At 33.3% G+C, this 27,908-nt stretch overlaps 2 protein-coding genes, 1 long non-coding RNA gene and 1 pseudogene across 4 annotated transcripts; 2 read left to right on the top strand and 2 right to left on the bottom strand.

The window, feature by feature from the left end:
* Positions 1-695: 695 nt before the first annotated feature.
* LOC110412258 (uncharacterized) lies at positions 696-2,605 on the top strand. The gene is made up of 3 exons (XR_002444850.2): positions 696-744; positions 943-1,183; positions 2,467-2,605. It is a non-coding gene; the product is annotated as an uncharacterized LOC110412258 (long non-coding RNA).
* Positions 2,606-9,965: 7,360 nt separating this feature from the next.
* Positions 9,966-11,047, top strand: LOC110412840 (AT-hook motif nuclear-localized protein 17-like; annotated as a pseudogene).
* A 7,054-nt stretch (positions 11,048-18,101) lies between these two features.
* Positions 18,102-20,568, bottom strand: LOC110412016 (Calcium-dependent lipid-binding (CaLB domain) family protein). Its single transcript, XM_021422417.2, has one exon. It carries the CDS (start codon positions 19,642-19,644, stop codon positions 18,304-18,306), a length of 1,341 nt encoding a protein of 446 aa, XP_021278092.1. The 5' UTR covers positions 19,645-20,568; the 3' UTR covers positions 18,102-18,303.
* Positions 20,569-21,857: 1,289 nt separating this feature from the next.
* On the bottom strand, positions 21,858-26,555 carry LOC110412182 (uncharacterized). Of its 2 annotated transcripts, none has more exons than XM_021422674.2 (4): positions 26,198-26,555; positions 25,682-25,809; positions 22,921-23,025; positions 21,858-22,630 (listed from the first exon to the last, which is right to left on the bottom strand). In XM_021422674.2, the coding sequence occupies exons 1-4, from the start codon at positions 26,267-26,269 to the stop codon at positions 22,213-22,215; spliced, it is 723 nt and encodes a 240-aa protein (XP_021278349.1). In that variant the 5' UTR covers positions 26,270-26,555; the 3' UTR covers positions 21,858-22,212. The 2 variants fall into 2 exon arrangements, with proteins under 2 accessions (XP_021278349.1, XP_021278348.1); XM_021422673.2 differs by having other exon boundaries at positions 25,682-25,812; positions 26,198-26,551.
* Between the last annotated feature and the right edge of the window lie 1,353 nt (positions 26,556-27,908).

Here is a 27,908-nt window from a genome sequence, read left to right on the forward strand (position 1 = left end):
TACCTTCAAATTTAGGCCATTGTAATTTATTTCCTCCCTTTTTATTTAATTGAATTATATAGGGTGGGGGATTTAATTAGATAATTAGAATATTGTAAATCTATCGATTTGTCAGATAAGTGACCTTAGATAATTATAACTTTTTTTTTCTCATATTAGCCACAAGTTGCTGGTAAAAATTTTCTTTTCTTTTTTCATTTTATGTTGGAACTGTACTTCTGGTTTGCACAATTTGCAAGGGTATTAACAAAATGACACAATGGAAAATTGGACAGAGAGCAGTTAGCTCCAACAGCAATGTTGACAGATGAGGACTGCAAGGCATTTGACAAGAAACAAGAAATTTAAGCAACGAAAAGGACAACGCTTCAAAGCAAACGAAAAACGTCCAAAATTTCTCCTATCGGTTCGTTAGGTAGCCTACATATGCATGCACCAAGTAATCTTCGGCTAGTTGAGTACAAATTTTGGTGGACCGTTAATCTCTCTAGGCCGTTCTTTGTCTGAAAATCTAATTTGAATTTTTTTTTTATTTGCTGTTGAGGTGAATCTAGAGAATAATTTGTCAACTGCATATGACAAGGATGTTCTTATGGGTAAAACTTAGATATTTTCTCAAATCTCACAAACGTTTATTAGCTTAATTTATATACCTTAACTCAACTTATGAACCACTAGGTACTCATTCAGAGTTGCATGGAATCTTGGACGGAAGGGTGAATGAAGTTTATGAAAGAAGAGAGGGTAATATCCTTTTTCAGTATAATGAAATTATGAGCCAATATCAGTTATGACTCTTTACTGTTCAATTTTGTTTTCTTACGTTTTATCAGTTACATGCTTTTCTTCACGTTTTAGTTGTGTTTGTCTTCAGTTAAAAGTGTAAAGTTTGCTATCTGATTAGGTTGTGGGGTGTCATGGCTTTACATGTCTTGTGTCCAGATTCCATGCTCTTGTAAGTGCTTTTAAACTGATCAGTTCAGAGGAGCTGAACATGTGAAACATGACCATTCATGAAGCCAAAAGACTGAAATCACAGTAACCAGAAGTCAACAACAGCTGATTCCCAATGAAGACATACGAGTAATTAGGAGCCGTTCCAAATTAAGTTCTTGCTCGTATACATATTTTGAGAGGAAAAGCTAAAGATCATGTAAGGGCCAAGCCTGCCTTCATCGCTCAGGTAAATATTATTAGAGCAATGGTTTATCTTTATTAAATGTTAGCATATATTTATATTAATTATGATATAAATATATTTTGTTTTCTAATCAACATAAAACGGAACAAATTTAGCCTCAATTGGATTTTCTTAACATGATATCTTAAGTAATTGAAGTAATCAAGACGTAGAAATCTTATAGACTATTAACAACGGAATAGCTAAACTAATCTCCCCCTATTCCCAACTATTATTTGCTCCTCTTGTTTGGTTAGTAATTTGGTAAGAATTAGCAATTTTTAAGTTTTAAAAATTTCTCAAAATCAATAAAAAACCATCTTTTAACTAAAGTTAACTCTTCCTATTAGCTATTCCATGTCTAATGGAATAGCTTTCAAAATCATTAAGATGAAATTATCTTTAATAAATTTAGAAAATTACTATTTTATCCATATAAAATCAGTTTTTCTCTCCTCCTCCTCTCCTTCCATCTCTTCCAACCGCATTGTTCTCTTCCACCATTTCTATCTCCTCTAATCGCCACAACATCTCTCTTGTCCACCTTTCCAGCTACATTGCTCTCATCCATTGTCTAGCTTTCCAGTTTTGCCTGCGATCATGTACTTGTTTGATGTAAAGGAAAATGAGTTGAATTGAATGTGCTCAAGTGCCCTGTTTTTTTGTTCCTTGTGTGATGTTATGGGCTTAGTTTACTGCTGTCCTATTTTTTGTTCTTTGTTTAATGTCCTAGACTTGCAACTCTCTTCATTAGATTGACAAAAATTATTAAAAGGTGCACAACATTACGTATAATGGGTGAAAACTTCTTTCTTGGTGAGTTTTCATTTTATCAAATATTGTACATAAAAAATATTATTGGGAAGAAATATTATCCAAATAAGTTTTTAGAAACTTTAATAAATTTCTCTTTTTCTTTTTATTTGTACTAAGGTAAAATTTTACATTAAAATAATATATACGATGTATTATTTTGATAAAGATAATACAATTTATTATTTTGATAAAAATAAATAATAAAACATAGAAAATATTTTTATCTTTTTATTATTTATTTTTTATTTTAAAATTATTTTTACTAACTAAATATTACAATAAATCATAATAATAATTTTTACCTTATACTTTTTAATATATCAAATTACATAAAAATTATTTTATTTTATTTTTATAAAACACTTATTTTATTAATTCCTATTTATTTTAGCCTAATAGCAGACAGTGGCAACAGATGGATGGTGACTTTTCAATCACAATTGCTGGGGTTTTTTTTTTTTTTTATGTAGGGAGAGAGCAGGCACTTAAAAGCTCCACCACGCACACAAGTTGCGCGTGGCAAATATCTTTCTTTAGGATATAATAGTCTCCTCCTCGAGCTGGCCCAAAGCAGCCAGCGCAAAGACAAGAGTCACAAGACAGATACATCAGCCACCAATGTCTCGCCACAGACGCCAAGCCTCTCGAGTCCTCCCACCAGAGTTAACATTGGAAGGGGACGAACCGCCTCCCAAATCCACTGACTCAACCCAAGCAATTGCTAGTCCTTATGGTCGTCACGGCTCTAATGGTTCAACCACTGACAGGTCTGCAGCAAACCCATCCGCAACTATTCATCATCATCATCACCACCAAGACTCTTTCGGAAACCATTCCCAGGGTCCTGAAAAGAAGCCTTCTGCGAGCACCAAACCTTCTTGATAGCTGACAGCTGAAGCAGAACAAGTACTTAATATATTTTTGTAGTTATGTTAAAGCTGATCCTCATGTTTCTTCCCTGTTCCAGTTCCTTTTTTTTTTCTTTCTTTCTGTTTTCACTTGGTAAGGTGAAAAGCTTTTTATTTGTTCCTGTATGTTTATGGGAAGTGGTGATTAGCTAGAAAAGTCTGCCATAGTTTTTATTTTCCTCTTTCCCACTCTATTTAGAAGTTGCATAAGGTTTTCCCAACTGGTTTCCTTGATAATAGTGTTTCACAAAAGATAAACAAAACTATCCAAAGGGGATTCCGCAATGAACAGCCTGAGAGATAATAACAACTAATGTGGTATAATTTATGCAATACTCATTTTCCCCATTCAGAAATCATTCATCGAGATTCATTTATTTGTTCTAAATTTATTACTTTCAATATAGATATTTTTAATTAGGATAGTTAGATCCTTGAACGTTTTGGGAATTGGTCATAGGAAAATTTTGCTGGTGAAGATATATGTATATTTTTGGACATTGTTGAGCATTGCCAATCAATTTTTATTTGAGTAGTGTGTTCGGAAATACTTCATAAATTCCATTGATTTCATATGACTTGGTATGTTTGGGGAAAAAAAAGAAAAAAGAAGATGAAATTTCGTACACAAAAAGTTCATTGTAAGTTACAAACAAAATCATTTTCAATTGATGGGTTTCATTCTTCACATATGTTAGAAATACCACACGGATTTTTTGTGTTCTTTTAATTTTTTATGGTTACATGTAATTAGCAGTGGATAGGAGGGCAGAGATCTGACAGGGAATAATTATGTATGTGAAAGGTCAATTCTAAAATCGAAGAACCATTCCTTGGGGATTTAACCTCACTTTTTTTCCAGGAAGAAAACAAGAAAATGATTGATGATCTTCCTATTAATGTAGTATCTGAACAGTGGAGGGGAGTTTATAATGGAAGGAAGGCAGATGGCACCTCAACTAATTATATGAAAAAATGATATTATCATATTATATATATATACATATATAATCAAATACATTAATATATATAATGAAATTTTTGTTTAAGAATAATTGCTCGAATTGAAGGCATTTTCACGTTTCTAAACAATCAAACGGGTTTTAACAACTATTAAATCTAAAGACATTACACAACAATTAAATCTATATCCGAATATTAAAAATTAATAAACTAAACCAAGCAAACCAACCATCAAATTAGTTATAATTGAATAAAATGGACGTGTAATGCGAATTGAGCTTAGGTTTGGAATATGAATGTTCAATTAAATTTTTTGAAAAAGAAAAGAAATTTTAGACCAATCTTAAATTTAAAATTTTGGTGGGGGTGAGTTGTGGCATATTTCATGACATTAAAGAAGCAGTTGGCTTTTCGTTTTCTCACATTTAAGGGGGAGGTAGAAGCTTTGTTTTGTCTCCTCATTTTTTTCCCCTAAGGATATTTACGCCCTCTCTAATATCAATTTAATTTAGATCTTAAAATTAAAAACGTTAAAGCAGCCCATGAGTTGCCCTAGTTTTCATAAGGCCTTTTAGTGGTCTTGGTCTTGACCCACAAGCCATATCCAGCCTGATCAAAGGCCCAGATTTAGAAACCTGTTTCCCTAGTTGCCTCCTTATTTTATTTAGTGTGAGTAGAGGATTAGTAAAACTTTTCAAATATTGTTTATATATACATATATTGGAAAAGAAGGATATTTCATCACAACCTAGTCCAAAAGAGGGAATATTCTCTTTATTAAAAGCTTTTTTCCAAGTAAAAATAGTGTAAACAAAATGCAACATCTAATGACATTAGAATGAAAAAAAATCTAAAGATATTAATCTAAAAAATGTGAATTTAGATATTTAGAAAACTAATATGTTCAAATAATTAAAATTATATCTAACAGTATTAATAAAACAAAATCACCTACATTAATTTTTTATCTCTAAGAGGATTAGACTTGTCCAGTGATAAATCTAAAATTTTTGTATAAAAAGTGACTAATAAGTAAGTATAAAAATAATTAAGTTATATATATATATATATATATAATTTTGTATGTATAATAATAAAAAAATTAAAAATTAAAGGTGCCCACCCGCATGTCCTGACTCGAGAGGATCTTGAATAAGATTTGTAGGCTCAGCTAAAGCCAAGATATTATTATATTAATAAAATTTAATTTTAAAAATATTAAATATTAATATAAAAAATTAATATTTTATTAATAAATTTAGTTTAAATAAATTAGAAGTGTTCAACCGAATCGGCCATGGCTCAATGATTACCGTCTCTAGCGGGAATGCAAGAATTTGTACATGCATCAGATTGAATATAATGACGATTATAGCTTTGCAACAACAACATAGAGCTCATTTTAGATTATGATTACAATTGCGATACATAACATATGTTAAATTTGATTGCAAACGAAAATAAAATTTTTTATAAAAAGAAATTAATTTTGGTGAATTTCTTGTTAATAACAAAATTAAAAGTATGTCCCATTACTTTCGTGACTAAAATGAGATTGCTTTCAACCTCAATTCTTTACTATAGTTGTTAATCACCATTGCAATACCAAAATAAATCTTACAGCTCAAAAATCTAAACACACTAATTGTTTAACTTTCTATTGCTTATTAATATATATAATAATACTACATGAATTATCATACAATTAACAACTATAATTTAAGTAAAAAAAAAGTGATTGAATTCCATTTCTTCTTTTCTATATTCAAATGCAATATACACCAATGCTATATTTTAAAATTTTTATATAATGCTCAAATAAACTTCTAAATTATCTAAAAAAAATTTAAATAAGTTTTTATTCTTTTATTATACGTCAATTAAATCTATATACTTCTATTTTGAATCAAATAAACTCTTATAACTAATAATTAATTTATTGTCATTAGTTAAGATGTCACTTGTCATTTTATATCCATATGGCACTAACATGTCACAACCCAAATCCAAGGCATGACCGGCACAAAAGTTTCGATCGAGGCTACCCTCTTAACTCATGTAAGCCTAAAATAGATAATAAACCAATAACCATATATGCGTCATGAGAATCATCATCATGGAATCACATGCAAGTAAAAATAACCATGATTATATCATACAACAGAAAAGTGTATAAAATTTGTTAGCATGCTTACGTGTTTGAAACTGTGAAAGCAACATAAAATGTTATCTAGTGTCTACGCCATCCTATGGTTGACACAAAAAGCATAAGCCATCTCATGACAATTTCCATAGTGTCATGTATTACATGACATAACAAGTCAAATCCACAACAGTTAAATATAAAAGATCAGACCGAACCAGACCAAACCCAACAAAGTATGACTTAAAATAGAAAAACTGATGCCTACTGGATGCCATGACCATCACCTACCAAAATTGACTGTAGAGCAAGCCAAGCAATCTACTAATTTGAAATAACAAGTGCATCTTACATGTGTGAGTTATAAATAACTCTGTGAACAGATATGGGGAGGTGGAACAAGCAAATGGGGAAGAGTATTTATCAAATACAATTTCAAGATTATGCAAATAAACAATTAACCAGTGTTTTGCAAAACCCACCTTTTTAGGCAAAATTATAAATCAAGTCTCGCTTTTTCCAAGCATAATCGTAGGACAGACCCACTTTATCAAGAATATCAAATGATTACCTAGTCATCCAATTGATATCTTTCAAATGGCTATTATGCCAACCAAACCCGAAGTCTTTGAGTCTATTATCTTTCAAATGATATCAAGAAACGTATGTTCTTTCTCACTCCAAGACTTATATATCTTTCAAATAGTACATGGATAAACTACTATATCTTTTATAAAACATTGTTTGTAAAATAGTTCACAAATTTTTAAAAAAAAATATTTAAAAGTTGGGAATCAGATCAAAAGTTTGATTAAAATGTTATTTTAGGAGTGTTTAAAACATAAATTTGAGATTCTCAAAGATTTAGTTTTAAAACAAAGTCATTTTCCTCTTTAAAAAATCATTTGAAAACATTATAGTTTCAAAATAAGCTTGATTTATCGATACATGGATCCAATGTATCAATAGATTACCCCATCTATTGATATATTGCTCTAATGTATCGATAGATTTGAAGCAAAATATAAGTCCATCGGTTTTGTGTTGAATCTATCAATACATTGACTCCATGTATCAATAAATTTGCTATAGAGAGTAGAATCTTAGCCTAGAACAAACCATTAGGACCTCAAGCAAGACTATAAATCAACCATAGACAAATAAGCAACATTTAAATGTCATGTAACAATAAGCATGATACAATTCATCAATTCAATCATGAGTTCAATAATAACTTAGTCTAAATCCACACATTAGATATTTAATCAATCAAAATGGAGTGCATTAACCAAGGACATTCAAACACCATAATGTCATCATGCTAAAGCAAATAGCTTATTGCTCTTAGTAGACAATTATTCATAAACAGGGATAATACTTCATTAGCTACCAATATCCAACAAATCCCAAGAATTTTTGAATTGGTTAAGCTACTACTCATTGTGCACAATTGCTAGTGCCTCCTGCCACTAGCTACAAGTCTTTATACCAATAAACTCCAACAATCACAATACAATAATTCAATGTACAATGTATAATCAATCAAGGAATGAAATCAATCATCAATATCTATAAAGGTTGAGACAACATAAAACTACATTCAATTAACCACACAACATTAATAAATGGCCATAAATACCATGGCATCATCAAGGAGAAAAACATTTCACATGCAACATTTAAAACCCATCCATTATACATCAATTATTCACAAATGAGATGTTGAGATATAAATACAATTGAAAGGTTGTTCCTCACTTTTAAATATTACATAATAAACTACATATACTTAGTCTATAAGTTTCATCAAACATGCTTGAAAACATTTGTTCGCCATACAAATGTTATCAAAATCCATTATATGCAAGGCTGTAAAATAAGCATGTTTAATTATATCCAAATAATTAAAAATGTCGCATCTACCCACCTTAAAGAAATGTGCCTTACTCTTTAGCAACTTTCGTCGAACACTTTGTTTTCCAAAGATTCAAACTTTCTCCACAACAATTATCACAAATGTTTCCATCATTAATATTTGATTCTTTAACAAAATCTTCAATTAATGATCATCTAGTCCTTCTACAACTAATTTTCACCAACTAATATAACTCCTACTAAAGGATTTAAATCTACTTCTAGCTAGAGTATAGGCAACTTTACCTTGGTGAGCTTGAGAATTCCAAAATCAACTCAAAACTTAAGTTTTTCATAAACAAAACAATTTTTGAGAATCTTTGAATTTTGGAAAATCAAAATCTTAGTTTAAAATCTTTTGAATCAAAATCTAAGCTTGAAGATGACTTTTAATACTTAAAATTCATAAATTTTGTTAAAGACGAGAGTTGAGAGAAAATAGGAAAAGGGTGGTTGGGTTTTCAAGGAAAAACTACATTTTTAGCCAAATAGAGTAAAGTTTGAGGTTTTAGGATTTTTAAATGAGTGAGAAAAGATCGAAACACCTTTATTTTTTTTTTAAGTTTGACCATGATGTATCAATACATAGGGGTAATGTATTGATACATTTTGTTTTAGATTTCCTATATGAATACAGGTTCGTAAAAATCTCTTTTTGGGTTTAATATATTGATACATGATGAACATGAATGTAGTTTTTAAATCCAAAATTATCCTTTTTGACTCCGAAAAGACACCAACTCCAAAATAAACTTGTATTCTCAATAAATTATGAATTTTCTAAGTTAAAATGATTCCATAAACATGTTTAAAACATTAAATCATTAGCTCACCAAGGTAAGTTATGAATCTAACCTTATGTCTAAAAGTGGGGTTTCACATGACATAGCGTTGATGTGAGGGTGAAAAATATCATATTGTCATGTTATTATGTCAAATTAGTATATCATGTTATCATCAATTATAACATATCAACATATCATATCATCATTAATTATAATATATTAGTATGTTATGTCAGCACTACATGGCGTATAATAATAAATAGCATTTTGATGGAGTTAATCATTAGTCATAATGATTTATTTGATTCAAAATAAAAGTATAAGAGCTTGATTGAACGTAATAAAAATATAAAAAATTATTTGAATTTTTCTAAATAGTTTAAGAACTTTTTTCGATATTATGTTTAAAATTTTCAATGATAAAATATATATTTCAAATATAGTTTCTAATCCTCTTTTATTTGGAATATAAAAGATAATAAATAAATTTTATTAATTATGACATAGTTACTCAACTATAAATAATTTTAAACATCAACATTTAATTATGTCGTGTCATTACTATGTCAAATACAGAAAACTACATTATCATCACACAATGCCACGCTAACACAATTAATGATTAAAAATTACATTATTAATAATTTTTCTAAATTTGTACAAAATGTTAAATAAGAATTAATGTCTCTAACTAAAATTACATGACCACATTAATCGTTTCGAGTAAGGAGATTGATAATGAACTTGTACATGGCACCATTTATGATAAATTATCAATAAGATTTGGTATTGGACTTCATTAGTGATTTTCTTATTTGATAATCAACTTTTAAGTATATAAAGTTTTTCTTGAATCTAAAAACAGTGTGAAGCAATGAAAATTTAATCTGACGATGAGGATGGTCGTAAGATCTAAGATTCCAATATCCCATTGTTAGAAATTAAAAATCCAAAAGAAAGTAGGAGTCGGAATGGGCTCGGGGCAGCACACATTCGATCGTATAGACCCTCCCTTGTTCCATCTCCTCAGGCCTCAATCCTTCTCCTACCAAAACCAATGTACCCCACACTCTTTGGGAACTGTGGACCGCCTATACTTTGTAGGTTTCAAATTCGATGAGGGTCCCACTTACTGGGATTTAGCTTCACTGACAATCTATATAAATAAGAACCCTAAAAAAGCGTTACTCTCTCAATTTATCACTATTATTTTCTCTCTCTCTCTCCCCCCTCCCCCTCGGCCCACCCAACCCCCAATGGCGGACTATAGCGGAGCTATATCCCTTTCGCAAGCTCATACCTCCGATGATGACTCATCGGAGCACAGCCCTCGAAGTGTCCCAACACTCTCCACCGCTGCCACTGGCGGAGGCGGTGGCTCTTCCAAGTCAAAAACGCTAGCAACAAGATTATTACTCTTGATCATCATCACCACCACCACCACCACCACACCAAACTCCTTCTTCATCCGAGAACACTGTTAGGAAGCCTAGAGGTAGGCCTCCAGGGTCCAAAAACAGCCAAACCCACCATTGTTATTACCAGAGACAGTGACTCAGCTATGAAGCCAGTGATTCTCGAGATCTCCGCTGGTTCTGATATTATTGATACTATTATCAGTTTTGCTCGTAGAAACCATGTTGGCGTTAGTATTATCAGTGCTACTGGGTCTGTGTCAAACGTCACACTCCGCCATCCTGTCTCTCACGCTTCCGCGCTCTCTCTTCATGGACCCTTTGGGCTACTCTCTTTGTCTGGCTCATTCATTGGCTCTAGTACTGTATCTTCTTCTAATAAAACACCCCAATCATCTTCGTCATCGGCGTCACCATCACCTTCTTCTTTGTCTTCTCCTCTGTGTTGTTCTTTTGGTGTAACTCTTGCAGGGGCACAGGGGCAAGTGTTTGGAGGGATAGTAGGAGGGAAAGTAATGGCAGCAACGCAGGTGATTGTGGTGGCTGCTACTTTTATAAACCCTGCGTTTCATAGGCTGCCGTGCGAAGGTGATAATGAAGATCATCATCAGGAAACCAAGCCTGGTGTTCATAGTAACGTTGGTGGTGGTGCTGCTGCTACTGCTGCTGCTGTTGGTGCAACTGAGTCTTGCTCTTCTGCTGGCATGTCCATGTCTGTTTATGGCGTAGCAAGTCCTTCCCCACTCAGTTGCCAGATCTCTCCTGATGTTATGCCCTGGGGACCTTCCTCACGTCCTTACTGAGCAGAAGAAAATGAACATGTCAAAGAAACTTCAAGCATACCTTAATTAGCTAGGTAGTTTTTGGTTTACATTATCATCATCATCATCTTAAGCTCATTGGAACTGTTTTGGGTGTTTGAGCTTTTAGGCGATATTCATATATCTTCCCTTTGGCATATAATATCTGTAGTTGGAGTTGGTTGTCTCATTGTACTTGCAAATTTAAACGATACCTAGCTTTTATATATAGTTATTAGTTATCGTCATGTTTTTTAAATCATATAATTAAATCACTGTTTCAGTTTCCTATCGCTATCTTGCTCCCTTATATGCTTGCATTGCGTCTATATATGATTAAAATTTTAGTAAGAGTTTTTATGGTTCGTAAAGAAAAAACTTGCAGGATTTTTCACTTCGTCAAAGAAAGACAAGAATTGTGGTGGTGGTGGGGCTTCTGTATCTCAGGCTTTCGGCTAAGTTCACAAAGGTTAGTGCTGCTACAGAAGCAATGGAAATGTCAGTTCTTGAGGAATTCAATGTCAGGGTCTTAACCCTCCCCTCGGGAAGGGCCCATTTTTTTTGACATCTCCAAAGCAAAGGGCTCAGGTAATAAGCCAGAGTGATAGAAACAGACTATCTATCCAAAGCCCTTTCGACCATGAAAGGCTAGACTCTATACTGTTTCTGGTAGCTTTCAATTCATTACTGAGCCATCTTTTCTTTCTTGTCCTCCTTGAGCAGAAACGCTTTTATGTTTTATCATCTTCGTTTTCATTTGGCTTGTCTTAACTAGTAATAAGTGCAGTACTATATATGCGTGTAGTTCTAATCATGCAAAATCGAAATGATTTTTCTGTCACGCTCCATTAATTCCAAGCTTAGAATGTTCTTTATAATTAATAATTTTAGTCCTACATTCAGCATCCTCTGTATGCTTCTGCTTTATATATATACTGTTATATGGGAATGATGGATATGGATCCAATGAGATATGGATACAACATTCTGATGCGCCAGATATAATAAATAATTATTTTTATACATATATGCGATGCACCCAAATTTAGTATGCTGGACATTTAATAGTAGTCTATGACATTTAATAGTTAGGAATCAATGTGCTAGATAAATTTCATAGCATCTGTACTGCAAGAGTAAATAGTGTATGGGTTTTTGCATGTTTTTAAGCAGTTGCTGTTGCTTAGTCTCTTAACATTCGTCCCCAGTCTCCACTTTTAACGACGGATCATGGATCTGAATCCAAAAGAAAAAGAGAAAAATATAAACACAGCAACCAACAGTTTCTTTTATGGAAGATAATCTTTCTTTTTCAATCAGAAGAGTGAGTCCAAAATCCGGTCAAAATGCTCAGAACATACTTAGCTTTCAGACGTGACAATCAGAGCAGTGAGTCCCAACCGTCTGCTCACCCCATTAATTACCTTTTCGTCCTCTTCCATCACATGAAATGTAAAAGAGAGAGAGAGGTAACTTTTTCTGACTCAGAAATATGATGAAAATTACTGTGGTAAAACAAAAAAAAAACTGGACCGTTCCATGGGTCTCGTCGCTCATGGACGTGACTGCAGAGGACTGAGTAGGGCTTTTGCGCAAGTGGACGCACGCGAGGTCAGAGAAAAGGCTGGAACTCTCCACGTGTCATTCTTGCATTGGCCAGTCCTTTTCACGAGCAATCTAACAGTAAAAATAAAAGCTACTTTGACTTTTATTTTCCAGAAAAAAGAATAGAACAAGGAAGCGTCGCATCGCTCGCCCTTACCGTTACTAGCTAGTAGAGCTTCACTTTGCTAGTATATTCAAATGTCTCTCCAACTTTGAACTTGTCTTCCTTCCCTTTGGTCAAAACTTTAAAACCATCCCAGCGGGACATTGCTAGTTCCAGGGCCTGACTTTATTTTTATTTTTTTTAATGTTTAAAGGGTATGTTTTGTCATGCACTAGGGCTAGATTGCGAAAGTGAAAGGGTACCGGTCTTAGAAACTGGCCTGGAAAACCATACATTGGGAATTGGAAAGTTTTATTTTAGGGCGACTTTTCCTTTGCGACTTTTGCAAAGATTAGGCTTCCCTCCCTGAAAGAGGCATTAGGTATAGGGTGCTGGTCTTCGTTTTTGTGGTGTTACGTTTAGCATGCATCAAGGGAAAGGTTCTTACTACTGGCTTGGGAGATGTGGGGGCCTATATGTTGAGGTGACATTCTCCAATGCAAAGGCTGCTTGGCTCCCAAGTCTTTAGAGTACCAGCAAATATACCAAGTTTGATTGCCTTGTGTGTGCCTGTGGGGGACACACAGGAGACTTGTTGGTGTCCGTTGGTTTCTCATGGTCCCCCGCTTGAGTCCAAGGGATTTCGTTTCATGCATGTTCTACCTCAACTTTTTCCCTCCACTTATATAGAGTTCAAAATACCAAAAACGAAACAAGACAAACGAATTGTCCGAAATTTTAAAAAACTGAAATAATGACAATTAATGCCGGTAATATAAATTCTATTTATTGCATCCCAATAAGATTTTTTAAGAAAATTAAAAAGATACTTGCTTACAATGTCAAACAACTTACTCAGCTTTCCATCATCTCCTCCTTTTCTCCTTTAGTTTTCGCTCGACTTGAAATGGTTGGTTGGCAAGAAGGGTCTAGCATGCTTCGTGTTGAACTTTGGAAACAACCGTTCAACATGCATTTCTCGTGATTGTCACAATTTTTTGGCTATTCTATCTCGAATGATATCTATTTTTGAAATTTATCTACTAGTCTTAATACTTTAATTCAACGTACTTAGATGATTCTTTTAACAACTTGTTAATTATCATCACATCTTATTCAACAATTAACGTGTCATCAACATGTAGTAAGAGAATAATGAACTTATTAATTAAGAAAAATCTTAAAGTAAACTTAAAGATTTAAAATTGTCCTTATCTATTCGTGACTCACCATGAATGAATCTGGTGGTAGATTTAAAAATTAAGTCTTAAAAAGATCAACTAAAGCAACATCTTTCATTCTATTTGATTAAAAAAAATCTATTATATTTACTAATACCAAAAAAAATTAGAATAGTAGATGTAAGCAATATGCTAAAATATGACAACTCACAAAATTTAAAGTTGGCTAAATATTCAAATAAGCTCTTAAACTATATTAAAAATATTAATTTAATCTTATTCTTTTATTACGTTTAAATAAGTCTTTGAATTTTTATTTTAAAGTCAAATAAGCCTCTCTCTTTCTAACTGTTGACTAACTTCTGTTAATCAATAATACATGTAACACTTTTATATCAAGTCATTTGTCACATGTCAAAGTGATGTGATATTAAATATTATTAATTAAGATTTGTATGTTTATTTTTTTTATCGATTTGCTCAATCTTAATTAACAATATTTAATGTTACGTCATGTACCATGTGATAGATGATTTGATATAAAAGTGCCACATGTACCGTTGATTAACTTCTATTACTTAACGATTAAGGAGAGAGACATATTTGATTCGAAATAGAAGTTCAGAAGCTTATTTGAATACAATAAAAGAATAGAGGCTGAATTAATTTGTTTTTTTTAACATAGTTCAAAAGCTTATTTGGATATTTAACCTTTAAAGTTTAAAATAACTTAGGAAAGTAAGCAAAAAATACATACCACATGAATTCATTTCATGTAACAAGAGTATTTATAGCTTAAATATAAAATTAAAAATATTACTACACAGTATCCAAAACGCTAAAGAATATAAAACAAATTAATGAATTTAAAAATGACTTACGAATTAGTGGCACTTCCACGATCTTCCAATAAATTAGGGAGAAATTAATTCTCTTTGCACACTATTATCATCTTGCATTCAATAGTTAAAAAAAGTATAGATAAATAAAAAAATAAAAAAAATAAAAAATACCTTCAAAAAAAGAAGTTGGGGCTTTGAAATCATAAGTTTTGGAGTTATTCTAAATTAATGACTATCAATTATTTTGGATCTTTGAGTTTTTCTTGTGAAAAATAAGTTTCTATATATTCTTATGACATACCAAAGAAAAAAGGAGTTGAATTAAGTAAGAAAAATGAATTCCACTAAGAATAAAAAGAAGTATAATAAGTTTTGTGTCTATTTCAAGACTAAAGACTACAACTAGCATTACATACTCAAACCATTATACTAATACTAATACAACTACCCAATTTGTCTATATACTTCAAGGTCTGATTATACTAACGTAGCTATATATCCCACCCAATCTCTCAAAGAAATTCCACATTAATTTTTTATGTTCAGAAATATTAGAACTCCATGCATGCAATGTTTGTGATGATCATGGGTCATATTGCTTGTCATTTCTTTTTCTTTTTTTTTTTTGGTCCAAAACGTCTATACTTTTGTCAACGAGGATGATTAACTGAAATCCAAGGAAAGTTACAAGGAGAGGATGATTACATTAGTGAATCCATCATATATAGAAGGTCATTTGCCATATTAATTTCTTACCTTACTGTAAATTTGAAGGACCAAGAAATGGGATTATATTTGGTGCAGTTATTGTCAAGTCACCAAATAAAGTCAATCTTATTAATGATGTAAAATTAAAAGTATCTAAGATCCTAATAATAAATATACAAATTAATATTTATTGGATAATCTCTTTCTTGCTATCCATCTGTGTAGTCTTTTCTTGTTTTCTTAAAAAAAAAATCCAAAATATGAATAAGAAAGACCGGTAATTATAAGGGTAATCTTCAAAATAAGTTTTTTTTTTAACCCAAAAACAAATTATTGAACATGGGCTTGAGCCTGTATTGCAGAACCCAACAGTATCCTTGAGATTTGAAGAAAAGTTGGGTTAAACACAAAGATTTTACCAAAATGAATAAGGAAGAGGGATTTGCAACTAAAGGGTTGGCCCAAAATCAAACCTAACTGCCTTTTAGCAAAGGTGATTAGGAAGTAAGATTAGAAATCTACGAATTTATTATTATTATTATTGAATCAAATAATTAAATGCATATTTTGTACTTTTAAATAACATAAAATGTATTACGTAAAATATAAACAAGATATTAAATCGTAACTTTGTTAACATGTAGAGTACAATTTTTTTTATCAAAAATAAGTTATTAATATGGTCAAGATTTAAAATCATAGCCTTATTCTTGATAAGATACAAGTTAAACAAGATGAATGAGTTACTTTGTTTAGGCCTTTTGTTTGATGAACTCTTAGCAATAATGAAGTCAAAATAAATTACTATATATGTTACGTTTTAGCAATAAAAACTAAAACTAAAATGAATTATAAAATATTTACGCTTATAATATTAGTCATACATGAATCACGTGTAACAAAAACTAGTGATGTTAAAAATAGCAGCTTTTCGAAAATTGGGTTGCTTGGGTTCCAACCCAAGTCTGAACTACATGCCTTAGCCTTACAACCATTGCTGGTGCCGCTAGCTCAGCTAGGTGAAGGGCTTAAGAGCCTTACAATGTTACCATGAAGTTAGGTAGGTACAATTGGTGTAGCCTTGTCCAATACCAGTGATAACAATCACCAAGAAAATGAAGCTGCACTGCAGGGTGGTCCAAAGTGATAAAAGTGGTGTCAAATAACATCACAGAAGTACAAAACTTAATGTTAAAGTTTTATGTAATTAATGATGTTAATGAATTTATTAATTTGTTTTATTATTATTATTATTATTATTATTTAAATTTACAACATTGTTTAAAAAATTTCTAAATGTGTCCCTTGTTGCAGATAGAACTGGTAACAAAATTGAAAAGCACAAGCTGAGCCCACCATAGTTTGGTATGAGGGGATTTTCTCGTGACAATTAATATCATCAAATTCCTTTATTGTAATTTTAAAAATAAGTTAAGAGACGATGTGTCGACGCATCATTGGCAACGCATAATTCAAACAATAAACAATGTTGGTCCAGTTGATGATTCAATTGCTTCATTGGATTCCAAATTCATACATGAAAGGCAGAGGGGGTGGTTTCTCCTTGCTTTTGTTTTACATTTTCAAGGATGTGCACCACTTGGTGTTGAAAAAACTGGTTGAGTTCGCCCCCACCACCAGAAAAATTTTAGTGGGGTATTTTTGGCCGCAATTTTCAACATCTTGATCATGACTTACGGAATTCATTATTCATTCCCTTTCACGAAGAACTAACCCACCCCCACAAAATATCAAAGATATTTCAATTGCATGCATGGATCATGTCAATTCATTTGATCACTTAATTCCCAACTCTAATTTCACAATATATTCTTGTTAATTAGTCCATTGGAAATCAAACTAGACATTTAATTTTAATTTAAAGATACTACTATAATGGGGAGTTTATCAAGATCTATAGTTGGTTTAATTTTAATTAAGTTAAATTGGGCATATTGAGCCCTTCGTAGTACAAAGCATTTCATGCTTGGAGTTCTCCCTATGAAAATTAAGTGCTGGAAAGGTATTCATTTTATCCCTCCCTCAGCAATACAACAGGTAATTGAGATTTTACGGTAATAAACTGGACCCATATATGCAATGGAATACACTCTGTGCCCTATCCTGTCAGCCTGAGGAAAATAATGCAAGAGGGGATGTCGGTGTTCCCTAGCAGTTTGATTCTATCCTAAGCCAAAGGAATACACAGGTCTGAACAATTAGCCACTAAATCAATGTCATCATTGTTATAATAAAATAAAGCAAAACAAACCACTTCTACAGAAAAAATTGGTTACAAATATATTTGTTTAACATCACATTTTTTTATTAATTTTTTATATATATTTGGACAAAATTATCGAAGAAATTTAACAAAAATCTTCTATCCTTGTATGGTTTTGTTTTGTTTTTTATAATGTTATGTTTATTAGACACTTGATACAAAATTATAAATAAAAACTCTAACATTTAAACCCTAAATTTTAAACGGTAAATTTTAACACGAAATGTTTTGTAGACACTTGATACAAAATTACAATGAAGGTCGGAGATTTTTGTTCATATAAATTCTACAAACTATAAAAAATAAAATGTTGCTAGAAAGTTGTCATTAATCAGAACATTAGCAATAGCTAGCATATCTGGAAATTTTGCTGTGAATGCTTGGGGATGAAAAACTTCTAAAGCTCTAATCATAAAAACAGAAGGATCCTTGATCAGTTATTCACATTGCCATGTTACAATTATAAATTAAAATCTCTCATTGAAGTCAATACAAGGATTACAACTGAATTCCCGAGGGAAGTAGGCTCGTCAACAAAGAGAAGTTGTTAAGGGCAGAACTAAAAGGAATTAAAAATGGATGTCAAAAACCCCAGAGTTTGGATAAGTTAAGATGATACTCCCAACAGTTGCAGCAATGGCGATTTGATTATAACTTCAGAAGAATGCCCGGCTACCATAAAAAACCCGCGACCCATCCTTCTTTTTCTCATGCTCTGTTTTCTTGGTGTGGTTTTGAATCACATCGCCCCGATCTTCACATCCGGGTTTGTGATCAAGATCCATCGGGAGCTTCATATTAGCCAAAGATTCAGTGAACTGCTGCATGCTCCTCATGTACATGTCTACTATTTGTTGCTGCATTGCGGACTGTTCTGCCTCAAGATTGATGTTTCCGAGTGGAGCTGAAAACACCTGACCATACTTAACAGGATTCATGTTTCCTTCTTTGTTGCTGCTCCCTTCTTCCTTGCTTGAATAATTCGAGTCTTTCTCGTCTCCAGCTTCACCTCCTTTCTTTGAAGTTGGGGTATCTGGACAAACGCCTGAGCTTGGATTAGCCTCAGTGGTGACCGATGCGTTGAGGGAATTAGATGACTCCCCGCCAAGACGACTCTTCTTCTCAGTAGAGTCAGCGGAGTTCCTGTCATCACTTAGGCTTGTGGTAGTAGAACTGAGAAATCCAGAATTTTGAAGGCTTCCATTTGGAGAAATGGATCCACCATGATTTTCCTCAGATGAATTTGCTGTCATTTCGTAATCTTCAACATGCTGATGAGAGGCACCAAGGTGAAGAAATGAAGCAATTCCTGGCCTTGAATTCAGACCATCAAAGTACTCAGAAACCATTTGCTGGTTCTCCCTAGCAACATTGATATCAGGAAACTCTATCCTCGAATACTCAACCGGGTCTAAAATGACTTCGGAGATTTTTCGATCAAGTAATACTACTTCCGCTGATATTGAAGAATTGGTCGGGGTGGTATCAGGAAAGGAATTGGTCTGGGGATTGACAGGTATACAAGTGTTCAAAGAGAGACTCAATTTCACAGTACCAGCAGGAGAATGGAAAAGATCAGTGGAAGAGAGGCTGTAATCTTGAGTGACTTTTCCTTTGCCAACAACCTGTGAAATTGGAACCAAAGCAAATCCCAAGAGCTGGTCTTCCATGTAGTTTCTAGCCCTACTAAGCATCCATATCTCACATTTAAGGACAGCATCAATTTGAGTGACTTTCATCATCAAGTTTTCATTGAAATCCGGATTCTTTCCACCTCCATTGATGATTCTAGTCGAGTGGGTATCATCAGGGTTATAGGTGAGAGAGAATTTCGCATAAACATCTTGGTTGTCATAGATACATATATTATGAATATTCCTAGCATGGTGAACATAGATTTCAAGAATGCCCGAAAACTCAGAATCTTGGTCTGCATCACCAACGGTGTTTGAATTAGGGTTAAAACGGAATCCAGATGATCTACTGAAAGAATCCATCACTAGAAATAGGATTCTGCTCGCAGGGATTTCAAGCCTGGATGGCAACACAGCTCCGGCAAATAAGAAAGAACAGAGCGGAACAGAACTAAAATAGAGGTTGATGCAGAGAACAAACAGGTCAAAAATGATACATTGGATGTACTTTATTCATTCCAATTCTATTTCCCCTCTGGACTCAAAGATCTTTAGCAGGTTTCAGGAGAACAATGCACGAGTTGAAGGAAAAATCTTGAGAGCAGAAAAAGAGTTTAGAGGTAAAGAGGAAAAAGAATGAAAACAGAGTGACTTCAGAGATCAGCTTCACTAGCAGCAATGCATCGTAAGCTACAGTTTGTGATTCTCAATCATTTTTGCTTCAATGGTTGGTGAGGAAATTTTGAAACTCAGTCCATGAATTCTAGGACAAGCATGCAAAGAAAGAAGAGAAGAAAAGGATGGAGAGATAGATAGAGGAGCTTGATTTGTGCAAGTTGAGTAGGGTGGGTATGGTAGTAGGTGGAAATCAAGAGGGAAGAAAAGAAAATCAAAGATGTTGTTGATGAAGATGATGATGTTATGGTTGTTGTTGTTTTTTTTTTTTTTTTTGCCCTTTTTACATGCTGCTCTTTTCTTCTTTTTGGAGTGGGTGGGGGATAGTGATTTTTGGGAGAGGGCTTTCTTTGCTTAACATTGCAGCTTCCACCTCCACTGACTAATTTTTCCTCCACTCAGGAAAATGGAGGTCCCACTTGGCCCCCCATCTTCATTATCACCATTCCCACCTCTCTCTTTCCAACAGGACAATCCCACACTCTTACTACATTTTCTTCAGACATTAAGAGAAGAGATGTTTCACCATACCAACACTTGTTGAGGAAAAAAGAGAAACCATGATTTGAAAGACCAGAGAAAATGTGCAAAACTAATCCCCTTTTCATATCTTACCACCTAGACAAAGTGAGGAAGCTGTATCTTCTCTGCACAAATATATAGAAAGGGGAAAGCAAAGAAATTCTAAATTGATGAACAGAATGAATGTGAAACTTACTTAGTTTTGAAGAGTTTATAAATTGTTACTACTCTACCTCTACCCATAACAGGAGCGAGACAAATTCCCTAAAAAGGTAAATTTTTAAATGACACATTAGTTTATTAGTAATTAGAAAGAAACAAAAACATTTAGGATAATGATGAGTCATCATTGAAATTAGTATCATATTTTTTAATTTTTAATAAAGTGTTTATAAATGAAACCGTTATAATATTATTTTCTACAATCACATTATATTATATATAAGAATAAAAGTCACCTTAGGTCAAAAACTAAAACATCATATGAAGACACGTTTTCTACATTCAATGAGACGGTGGATACCACCATGCGGGCAACACTAATAGATGGACCAACAATTGATTATTGTTTCATTTTCTTTCACCTTCACGTGAAACATGTTCAATAAATTCGACAACAGCCTGGCATCACCATGGGTTCAGTCAAAAAGAAAAATTTTTCTGTTGGAAACCCAAAATATCCTACTCAATACGCAAATTAAGGGCCACAGAAAAATTGGAAGTCAATGTATTCAAGCATGCTAGGATGACCATGACCAATGACCATGGACTAGACAAATCCTCAGTCCTGGTTCCTTTATCTAATCCTGTATGGAATATGAAAGTAAATGCTTGGTTGTTCGATTAGGTGACTGGAAAAATTGACGAACGACAAAGCTGAAAGTTAAGACGCAAAACAGAAAGACAAAACGTCAATCAAAACCACTTTATTCATTCCTTGACGATGAAATTTTGAACATTTAATTCAATAATATATTTACATATATATATGTATATACATGCTGTATAAATGGTTGAAACGACACCTTTTCATTGATCAGGCATTAACTGCATCTGCTTTGCTTGAAGGCCCAACAAATGCATCCACTTCCAGTACTGTTTAATTTTAGAAAATATTTTTCACTTTTTATTGATATTTATATTCAACGATATAAAATAATATACTACTCATTGAAAATGAGGAAGTAATGACCTTAAAGTTAGTTAAGTAGTAGACATACAACTATTATGCTTCTTTAGTTTTATAGAAAACTGAAAAATAAGGATTTCCAATATTTTATTGATCATCTATTATGTAGAGCTAAAAACGTTTTACAATTAAAACGAACCCTAATATAAAATTTTTTGTAATTTTAAATTAAAAACTATTCGAGCTAAAATTTAGACTAATATTAAACAATTTAGCCCTCTTCCAAATCCACAATCTACAAGTTCCATTGTGTAAGTAGACACGCAAGTCTTTTTTTCTTCTTTGCTAAAAAGCTAGCTATACAAGAAAGATTAGCAATGTCATTTGGGAGTTAAATGGAATGAAAATATGAAGCTACAAGAGATCCCACCAAGAAGTTAGCAACCCATAATTCCACCGCCCAAGGGCCAATGGCATTATTTTGTTTCAGAAAAAGCACGGAAATACTGTACAAAAGTGACGATCAAAGACAGACGGGGGTTCGGCTTTATTGGGCACCTTTATCTTTTGGTAAAATGTTTATTAGGCACTTTACATCTATGAAATCACTTCCGCCCCAGCCTCATCAAATGCTCTTGATGTTTTGCTGCCGCTGCCTTATCAGCAGCTTCACGCTTAAGTGCCCTCTTTGCCCGTCGCCCCATTGTACTTTTTGCAACCTCTTTCTTCTTAGGCTCTCGTGAGGACCCAGCACCAGAGTCTTGGAAATTTGATCGTTGAACAGGCCTAGCTTCTTGCCGCCCTGATCTGACATATCCATTATCCCCCCATCTTCGATTACCAATGCGGAGACTTGGTGAACTGGCATAATAAGCTTCGTCTTGATCATCATCCTCATCTTCATATGGATAATAATCTTCCAAATCATCATACACCTCTTCACGATCCTCCACAATCAAAGGTTCAAACCATGCAGCTCTAAGAAGCAGGCACACGCTTTCCTCAAACATGTAATCATTGATCCTGGTAAAGCAAAGGATGAACAGTCAACTAGAAGGTTAAGAGGACACCAGGAACAAACCAACTAAGGCAGAGGCCAGGAGAGACAATATGTCCATGGCTTGTACAATGGCTGATAACACCCTAACATAACTCAACTCATTATGGTACCAAAAACTCTTCCCTTCCCTTGCAATTGCCCACATGACCATTTCCATTAGCTCAAACCAGGGAACTAATACTACATTCTCAATTGAAAAGAGAGAGGGTGATGTAATAGAAGAGAGGGTAAATGGTGGATTCAAGATTATTACCTGCCATCAAGTGAACGATGAACATTGAGGAACTCAAATGGATGTTTACACTGAGGGCATGTAGGCATCTTACTGTATGTAGCCCATCGAAGGATGCATGTCACACTGCAAGAACAAAGATGAAAACACGAATAAGTATCAAAATCCCATGCCAATCGACTGAAATAGAAAGCAATGTCTTATTTGAGTTCCTCCATTAAACAAATGCATCAGATCTAAAGCACATTGCATTACATAAACACAAGGAAAAATAAATTGCCAAACATGACCCCGCATGGATTAAAGTAAATAAGTCAATTAGTGAGTCTAGAAAACCATGATCTTTCCCAATATTTTCATCATCAATACTCAGACAGGATGAGATACAGAGCTCCAAGTGTGGAAATAATCAAAGATAACAAGTATCCAGTAGTTGATGATTGAAGACTCCAACATAATCAATAAGAAATTAGTCTGGACAAATTAGGAGGTCCCACATGCAGCAATAGTTTACCAATTGTCTACTAAACAATGACAAGGAGAGAAACAAAACCCAAATCGTCCTCAGAGTTGGATGAAAAGCAGAATGATTACCAAGTCAGATTACTAGCAAGGAGAGGCTCTAGATTGTGCAACTTTTCAGTTAATTTTGCTGAACAGTTCTACACATCAGTTACACCATGGACAACTCAGAATAGTAATTAATCTATTCTTTAGTCAGCTTCTATGCTTAAAGCTCTTTATATCAAATATAGAATCAAAGAACATTGTGGATGATTATAATCAAATGGTTTAACACAAAAGTAACAGGCAGTAAGATTATGGATTTAAACTCTCAAGAAAACCTCCATTATGATAATCTCTGAATAAAATCAAAGACTGCAATAATTCATCATAACAACATAATTGTCCACAGTAGAATCAACAGAATGTAAAATTGGCTTTTTACCCCTCCAAACGAGAGACCATGTTCCATTACCCAATATCACCAAGTAGAACCTTCTTTTTTATTCTCTTTCAGATTGTTTTCCTGGAATTTAACCTCTAGTGAAATTCAGAATGATTTAACAAGAGTTAATGTAGCAGCCATGATGGATTGTCTGGTTTACAGATTATGACATCATTGGATGGGAGTTACAAACTCCAATGCCAGACATGCATAGTCACTGTTTTAAAACAATCTTAATTTATGTAATTTGGCTGTTTTATTAGTCTGTAGAGAGAAAGGGAGACAGATGGAATCCTCTCGATACATCAAATAATGTTGAGAGTAGAAATCATACAAGTGGTTGGACAGCAAATATCTAAGTCCATGGAACAATGGCTCAAAGTGTGTATTAACTATGCATCTCAAACTTAGAATGGCTCTGTCAATTTTAAAAACGAAACCACCGCAAACACTAGCTCTTAAGTCTTGAATCCAAAATTAACAAAAAGTTCAACAGAACCAGACAACTCTTTGCAGTTCATAGACAGCACAGAGAGTAAATCATGCATTTAGAGATATAACAATAAAAGACTTCTAAAACATTCAATGAGTTCCCTAGTGATCTAGTACCATGAACATGACAGACTATGAATAGCATACCTCTTCTATTAAATTTTGGCAACATAAATCATGGTTTCAAAAGGCAGTATAGCAATGAGTTTTTCAATTAACTCCCACAAAAAACTCCCACTGTAAGGCACAGAGTAGGCCTCATAGCATGCAAGCCATCACAAAATCTTAAAACAAAAGAAACAATTGAAAAGTAAAAACAAGTAAGCATGATGCAAAAGACATAATAAATACATCAAAGATGATAAAAATTTAAAACATGCATTCTTGAAATATCCTTGGCAAATCCCTTCTACAAAGTCTGAACCTTTTATAAGGTACAAGCGTCACTAACAAGCTATGCAATAATCCTACACAATTTAAGAACTTTAAAACAAAGATAATGTCATGTGTCTCAGGGGAAATGATAGTTGTAGTACACATATGTTCAAGCATTCAATGCATAGAATTTCTAACTTCCATCAAGCAACTATTTTTATTGTTATCAGTATGATACCAAGGACACAAATTTGAAGTTAACATATCACCTCTATTGTAACATTTGTCTTATATTTGTCACACATCGTGTACCCAAATGTAACACAACAGAGGAGACATGTTAACTTCAATAGCTGTGCCCAGAGTATCATCCCTCACCAAATTAACATTCAAGGCACATCTTAAACAGTTTCAAAAAGAACAGAACAAGGAATCCACCAAATTTGAGGCATCTACAATTCCCATTAGGGTGAGGCCAAAACAGCATAAGCATTAGTGAACCATGCCATGATATCTAACATCCCTGCAATTACAAGCTTCACTCATTCTTCTCCTTTTCTCAAATGACAAAACAAGACCCAACTACTCTTGTAACCCTATGCTCTGCTTAAGATTCAGTACACAGCCTAGAGAACATGAAGATAATGACAATCACCAATACCATCGAGTAAATTCTACAAAGAAAAGGAACAGGCCTAGTATAAATTTATAGTCACATCCGACAAACGCAATTCTATAGACCAGTGTAAACCCTCCGGAAAATTTATGGTGTAACAAAAAAACAAACCCTAGAGAGACTAGCATGAAAAGAGAGCAGCGCACAACAAAGACAGATGCAACTCCAATATATCTTGTGAAATCTAAACGGCTTAAGATTGCAATTTAAGTATGACAACAGAACATAAACAAGGAAGCTCCCACAACAACCATAATAAATAAAAGTGGCAAGAGGTTGTTTAGACAAACCAGTAAGCATGCTCGCAACCTTTTACAAGAGCAGTTTCCTGCAGCACTATCTTATCTAAACAAATCGCGCATATTCCACTATGATTTTCGCAACCCTCCTCACCAACAGCTCCTTTATTCTTCATTTCCTTCTATACAAAAACAGAATAACCCAAACAACAAATTCAATAAAATTGAGTTCTGACACAGAAACCTCCCTTAAATTACCAAAAAAAAATCTATAAAAAAAATGATAAATGTTTCGTTAGCAAGACAACAGAACAAATTAACAGAAAAAAAAAGAATTCAAAATTACTACACAGTGCATAACTATTAATCAACCATTTCTGCTTTTCTTTCCTTTCTTTTAAATTTTCTCAGCAAGCAAACAACATATAAAAATTTAAAAAATAATTATTCAAGAGGAAAGAATCAAATAAATCAGGTTCGAAAAACTAAAAAAATTCAAACAAAAAATATATATATATATATATAAAAGAAAAAGAAAAGAAAGAAAGATAGAAGAAGAAAGAGTACCTGATCTTGAAGGGAGAGATTAGGAAGAGCGTTGACTATTTGCTCATCGTCGATCTTGATGACTGAAGTCATGGTTTTGATTTCAACTTTGTTTTTTTTTTTTTTCCTTCCGAACTAAACTAAAAATCTGAATGTGTTGCTTTAATTTACAGCCCTAACCTAACCTAACCTAAGCTAGCCTAACCTAACAAAGAAATTTTACTTTTGTAGAAAGACAAAAAACCATTAAAGGAAGAGTTTTGAGATGCCAAGGAATTATTCTTCTGATTCCGGAGAGAGAGAGGACCCTCTTTGGGAAATGCTTGCCCTAACAAAGAGGCGTCGAATGTGGATGACAAAAAATGCACTATTTAATATTTCTTTCCCCTTTTTTAGCCAGAATAAAATAAAATAAAATAAACAATTTCTTTTTTTTTTAAATTTTTCCAACCTTTGGGTGCTTCGGTTTGCTGACACAACTCGTTTGGCTGGAAGGTGGAAGCATTGGGTAAGAACACGTGTGTTTTATAACACAAGACTTTCAATGAGGTTTCTGTATTTTTGGATTGGCAAAAGAAGGAGTCTCTTGTTTGTACAATTGTACTTAGCAGTTTTTTCCTTGGAAGAAGGAATTTTCTTTCACTAAGAAAAAGGTTCCGTGGAATATTCGGTCTCCCTTGACTTTTTTCCCTGTAGGAAACAACAGGGCAGACACCGTTCATAGCGAAGATCGTTACGTTTCTATTTATTCTGGATTAAGTATTTATGGCGTATCCGTATCCTTGTTTATGACTGTTACGCAAATGTTTTTTCTCGGCAGTCACGAAGTCGTGTAATATAAGTATTGCCAAAACAAAAGAGAAAAATCTAAATTAAGGAAGCCAGAGATGTATGGGCCGACTAGTCCATCTCATCCCAGCTTGGGTTTAGAGGTAGATATTGTGATTTAAGTTCAACTTCAACCCAATTAAATCTTAGATTACGAATTCACATTTTTAACTTAATATATCTATAATCTGTAATATATATAAAAATAATATAACTAATTAAGTTAATTGATTAGCACTTATCATCCTCAATTGAATTAATTTTTTTTTTTTTTACATTTTATATCAAAATGGGATTGTTTTTTACATTTAAAGAGTTTTTTTTTTACCCTTCCTTATTTCCTAGACTATGTCGTTGAAGTTGAATTGATTCCTCCTTTAGCCTTGGTTTTTGCTATTTTCATTTTATTCTTCTTATTTGTTTTCTTCCAACAGCATCACATCTTTGCTTCTATTGATCATCTAATCTTTCGATTTCTGTAAAGCTTTCTCGCCTAGATTCTAGGTTTTATTTAAAACCTAGAAAAACCTCCACTTTGAGTCATTTCGTTATGAAACACCATTCCTCAAGCATTGCCACAATGTCGTTTAGCCTCCCAACTGTATCTGCCACTACTACTACGAAGCCACCGAGTGAGGATTTCAATTATTCCTCCAATATCCCACCACCATAATTACTGGGTTTTTTTTGCACTGTCAAGGTATTAATTGATATTTTCTTCTTATTTATAACATAGCCACAGGATGAGTTGTCTCTTATATATATGTATTCTCTTGCATTTCACTAATGGTTTGAGATTTGTCTTACTTGTGATTTTTGCTCTAATGAATAAGCTTTATAATCAGGACATACATTTCAATCATCGGATTCAAATCATAAATAAAATAAAAAGATCTTTTATTAC

The sequence above is a fragment of the Theobroma umbraticum genome, unplaced genomic scaffold (assembly GCF_002168275.2).
Source record: "Theobroma umbraticum cultivar Fairchild unplaced genomic scaffold, ASM216827v3 scaffold_95.0, whole genome shotgun sequence".
NCBI classification, from domain to species: Eukaryota; Viridiplantae; Streptophyta; class Magnoliopsida; order Malvales; family Malvaceae; genus Theobroma; species Theobroma umbraticum.

Excerpts from the sequence above, each read along its gene's own strand:
- LOC110412182 (XM_021422673.2), bottom strand. The coding sequence starts at position 26,269 with ATGACTTCAGTCATCAAGATCGACGATGAGCAAATAGTCAACGCTCTT. Across the intron at positions 23,026-25,681 it reads GGTTGCGAGCATGCTTACTG|TGTGACATGCATCCTTCGAT; the intron begins GTTTGTCTAAAC and ends TTGTTCTTGCAG. Across the intron at positions 22,631-22,920 it reads CATCGTTCACTTGATGGCAG|GATCAATGATTACATGTTTG; the intron begins GTAATAATCTTG and ends TTGCTTTACCAG.
- LOC110412016 (XM_021422417.2), bottom strand. The coding sequence starts at position 19,644 with ATGGATTCTTTCAGTAGATCATCTGGATTCCGTTTTAACCCTAATTCA.